The 4492-nt window shown below is 42.7% G+C and overlaps 1 protein-coding gene across 1 annotated transcript; it reads right to left on the reverse strand.

Annotated features, from left to right (window-relative positions):
- Positions 1–1398: 1398 nt before the first annotated feature.
- LOC141107293 (C-signal-like) lies at positions 1399–4292 on the reverse strand. Its single transcript, XM_073597983.1, has one exon. The coding sequence runs from the start codon at positions 3697–3699 to the stop codon at positions 3121–3123; it is 579 nt and encodes a 192-aa protein (XP_073454084.1). The 5' UTR covers positions 3700–4292; the 3' UTR covers positions 1399–3120.
- Positions 4293–4492: the final 200 nt, after the last annotated feature.

Consider the following 4492-nt stretch of genomic DNA (forward strand, 5'->3'; position numbering starts at 1 on the left):
TGCTATAAATAGATTAGCAGAGCCCTGAACTATTCAATGAACAGATCTGAAAGTCTCTACCTATGAGGAGAGGGGGTGTGTGCCTTTCCTCCTATCAGCTGTCTTGGCTGTATGCCCAGGCTTCACTGCAGTGTTGAACAGGAAGAGAAAATCTCTTAACACGATCTGAACTTTCTAAACAGTATATAAAGCTGAAGACAGCAGGTATACATGTAAAACTTATGTACGGAGATTTGTTTCATCCCTGTATATCAACTGAGGCTATTCACTTCACTGGGTATATGTGAGGGTTTATATTTACTTTAAGGTGTCAGCAGCATAAGGTGGATACAGCATTTTGGTGATTCACATTCACATAGAGGGTTTCCACCACTATTCACATGTTAGTTTTTGAAGGGGACAGCGTTACACTTTTTGGTTGTTATGAACTCTCATCAGCAAGCACCCATCAAAAATCACCATCTACCACCAACCAACACCCACCACCTACAAGAATCCATCACCTAGCAGCATACATCATAAACCTGCAACTGCCACCAACCATCATCACCACCACCAAGCATCCATCACACACCAGAATCCCCCACCAACCAACATCCATTACAAACCAGAATCTAGCACTAACTAGTATCTACCACTAACCAGCATCCATCACAAAACAGTGCTCACTGCCAACCATCATCCAACAAAAACCACCATCAACCACCAATCAGCATTCAAACCACCTATCATCTACCAGCAACCAGCATCCACCTCCATCTAGTACGCACCACCAGCCAAGAACCATCACCAACCAGCATCTACCACCAACTAGCCCCCAACAACCAAACATCATTCACCAGTGACAACTCTACAAATAAACAGAAACCAAGTAAAATGTTCTCTAAAATACAAATTCAGCCCACCCAAACCTGATCTGGGTCTGGTATTCCCTTACCTTTATTGAGTTCCTGTGTAGATCATCATAAAAGTGACAGAACACATATTTATCTAATTTTAAAGACTTTTGTGGTTTATTTTTGTCTATTATTATTAGTATTATTATTATACAGGATTTATATAACGCCAACTGTTTGCCAGTGCTTTACAACATTGGGGCAGACAGTACAGTTACAGTACAAATTAATACAGGAGGGATCAGAGGGCCCTGCTCGTTAGAGCTTACAATCGAGAAGGGAGGGTCAAGTGGAACAAAGGGTAATAACTGTGGAGGATGAGCTGATGGAGCAAATTAAAATACAGTTGTTAGGTGTGGGTAGGATAGGCTTCTCTAAAGAGAAGGGTTTTCAGGGATCGTCTAAAAGCTAATAGAGTAGGAGATAATCAGACAGATTGGGGTAATGCGTTCCATAGGAATGGAGAGGCTCTGGAAAAGTCCTGGAGGCCAGCATGGGAGGAGGTGATGAGGGAGCTAGAGAACAGGAGAGAACAGTCTTGAGAGGAACGAAGAGAACGAATAGGTTGGTATTTAGAAAGGCTAGTGATGTAGCTGGGGGCTAAGTTGTGGATGGCTTTGAAGGTAGTTGTTAGTATTTTGAATTTCATTTGGTGGGTGAGCGGAAGCCAGTGGAGGGATTGACAGAGAGGAGTAGAAGACACAGAGCAATTGGTAAGGTGGATGAGTCTGGCAGCAGCATTCATGATGAATTGAAGGGGGATAGTCTATGTAGAGGTAAACCAATGAGGAGGGAGTTGCAGTAGTCGAGGCAAGAGATGACCAGGGAGTGAATTAAGAGCTTTGTTGTGTCAGTGGTTAGAAAGGGGCGTATTTTGGAGATGTTGCGGAGGTTGAGGCGGCAAGATTTGAACAGTGATTGGATGTGGGGCTTAAAGGAGAGTTCAGAGTCCATGACTATACCTAGGACCTTGGCATGTGGGGATGGGCTTATAATTGTGCCATCGATTTTGACAGAGAGATCAGGGGAAGGGGCACATAGGGGAGGAAATATTATACATTCGGTTTTAGATAGATTAACCACTTCAGAATTTACCCCCTTCCTGACCAGAGCACTTTTTGCGATTCGGCACTGCGTCTGACAATTGCGCGGTCGTGCGACGTTGCACCCAAACAAAATTGACGTCCTTTTTTTCCCACAAATAGAGCTTTCTTTTGGTGGTATTTGATCACCTCTGCGGTTTTTATTTTTTGCGCTCTAAACAAAAATAGAGCGACAATTTTGAAAAAAACGCATTATTTTTTACTTTTTGCTATAATAAATATCCCCCAAAAATATATAAAAAAAAATGTTTTTCCTCAGTTTAGGCCGATACGTATTCTTCTACATATTTTTGGTAAAAAAAAAATCGCAATAAGCGATTATTGATCGGTTTGCGCAAAAGTTATAGCGTTTACAAAATAGGGGATAGTTTTTTGGCATTGTTATTAAATTTTTTTTTTTTTTAAATGGCGGCGATCAGCGATTTTTATCGTGACTGCAACATTATGGCGGACACATCGGACATTTTTGACACATTTTTGGGACCATTGTCATTTATACAGCAATCAGTGCTATAAAAATGCATTGATTCCTGTGTAAATGACACTGGCAGTGAAGGGGTTAACCACTAGGGGTCGGGGAGGGGTTAAATCAGTACTAGGGATTACTAACTGTCAGGGGGATGGGCTGTGAGTGTGACGTCTGATGACAGGGAGCAGAGATCAAGTGACATTGTCACTAGGCAGAACGGGGAGATGCTGTTTACAACAGTATCTCCCCGTTCGTCCTCTCCGTGAGGCGGCCCGCGACCCGACTCACGGAGCTGGCCGCGCGCGCACACCCGCTGGCCGCCTCTTAAAGGGCAACGTACAGGAACGTGATTTTGCCTGTACAAGCCCTTCTGCTGACGTAAATGTATGTGAGGCGGTCAGCAAGCGGTTAAGTTTGAGGAAGTGGTGTGACATTCAGAATATTATGGACCTGCTGCAGTTTCAGCCTTTAAAAAATATATAATAATACCACAAAGAGGCCTCTGAAATAGCTGAGATCCACATTCAGAATTACATGAATCTGAACAGATCATACATTTCCTATTGACACTAACAGGCACATTTTACAATGTATGTAACTTCTATCTCGTAGGAGAAATACTCAATGTTGTTTCTGAGGAGTCATCTCCAGCTCACCATGGCACAGTCAGTCCCTTATAGCCCAGGAACATTCCATTGTGTTTTTCTGTCAGGGTGTCAAACACTTCCATCATCTCCCCCACACTCTCATGCAGCTTCAATGGAGCCTTTGCACCACCCATGTCGGTTTGGACCCAGCCAGGAGCGAAAGTCACAGAAATAATCCCATCGGTTTTGTAGGCCTCAGCCTGACATCGTGTTAACATATTCAGCGCAGCCTTGCTGCAGCGGTATTCTTTAAGAACATCTGGACACAATTTTAGTGGAACCTTATCTATATACCCTAAATCACTGGATATGTTGATCACAGTGGCCTTGCTACAGCTCATTACTTTATTAGGATTTTCTTGTGTGGCTTTCTTCAGCAAGGGAGCAAATGCCTGAGTAACCAGCATTGGTCCTATTGTATTAGTTTTATACACTCTCGTCATGTCCTCTGCTATAGTTTCATCCACTGGGTGGAAGATGGCAATACCAGCATTATTGATCAGCAAGTTCAGTCCATGTCCTTTCAGGATCTCCTTTACCACACTGTAAGCATCTTCAATGCTGGCTTTGTCTGTTACATCCATCTTGACAATCACAAGGTTTCAGTGTTTGGAGGTCAATGACTTGAGTTCCTGAGCTGTTTCTGGATTCCGACACGCTGCAAAGACATCTTCTGGTGGATTCCGTTTGTTGAGAAAAGTCTTCACTAGCTCCAGGCCAATTCCACGGCTAGAACCAGTGACCAGCGCACTGTAGATAATGAGCTTTGCCATTTTTGTTTAGCTTAGCTATGATTAAGCACTGACTACAGTGTGAAATGCATCAGATTTCCTGCTATTTTCTGCTGTGGCATGTATCTTTTATGGTCATCATTCAATAAAGGTAATTCATTATTTTGAGTGCGGCTGTCCAGGACTTTTTCTCTCTACTTCATTATAAGCATTGCCGCCACCTGTTATTTCCAGCATGGAGGAGATGTCTGTTCCTGATTGACCTTTCTAGAGCGGTGATATCTTTCTTTCAGTCCTGTGTCTTTGCAATAAAGGCTGCTGAGGAACTTTAGTCTTTGCAAAATTATTATTATTATAATAATTTTAAGTATATGTAAAGCACTGTCAATTCAGCGCTTTACATATACATTGTACATTCACATCAGTCCCTACCCTCAAGGAGCTTACAATCTAAGGTCCCTAACTCACATTCATATACTAGGGCCAGTTTAGACAGAAGCCAATTAACCTACCAGCATTGTCTTTGGAGTGTGGGAGGAAACCATATACTAGGGCCAATTTAGACAGAAGCCAATTAACCTACCAACATATGTCTTTGGATTGTGTGAGGAAACCCACACAGGCACAGGGAGAACATGCAAACTCC

This window comes from Aquarana catesbeiana, linkage group LG09 (genome assembly GCF_042186555.1).
Source record: "Aquarana catesbeiana isolate 2022-GZ linkage group LG09, ASM4218655v1, whole genome shotgun sequence".
Classification (NCBI taxonomy): domain Eukaryota; kingdom Metazoa; phylum Chordata; class Amphibia; order Anura; family Ranidae; genus Aquarana; species Aquarana catesbeiana.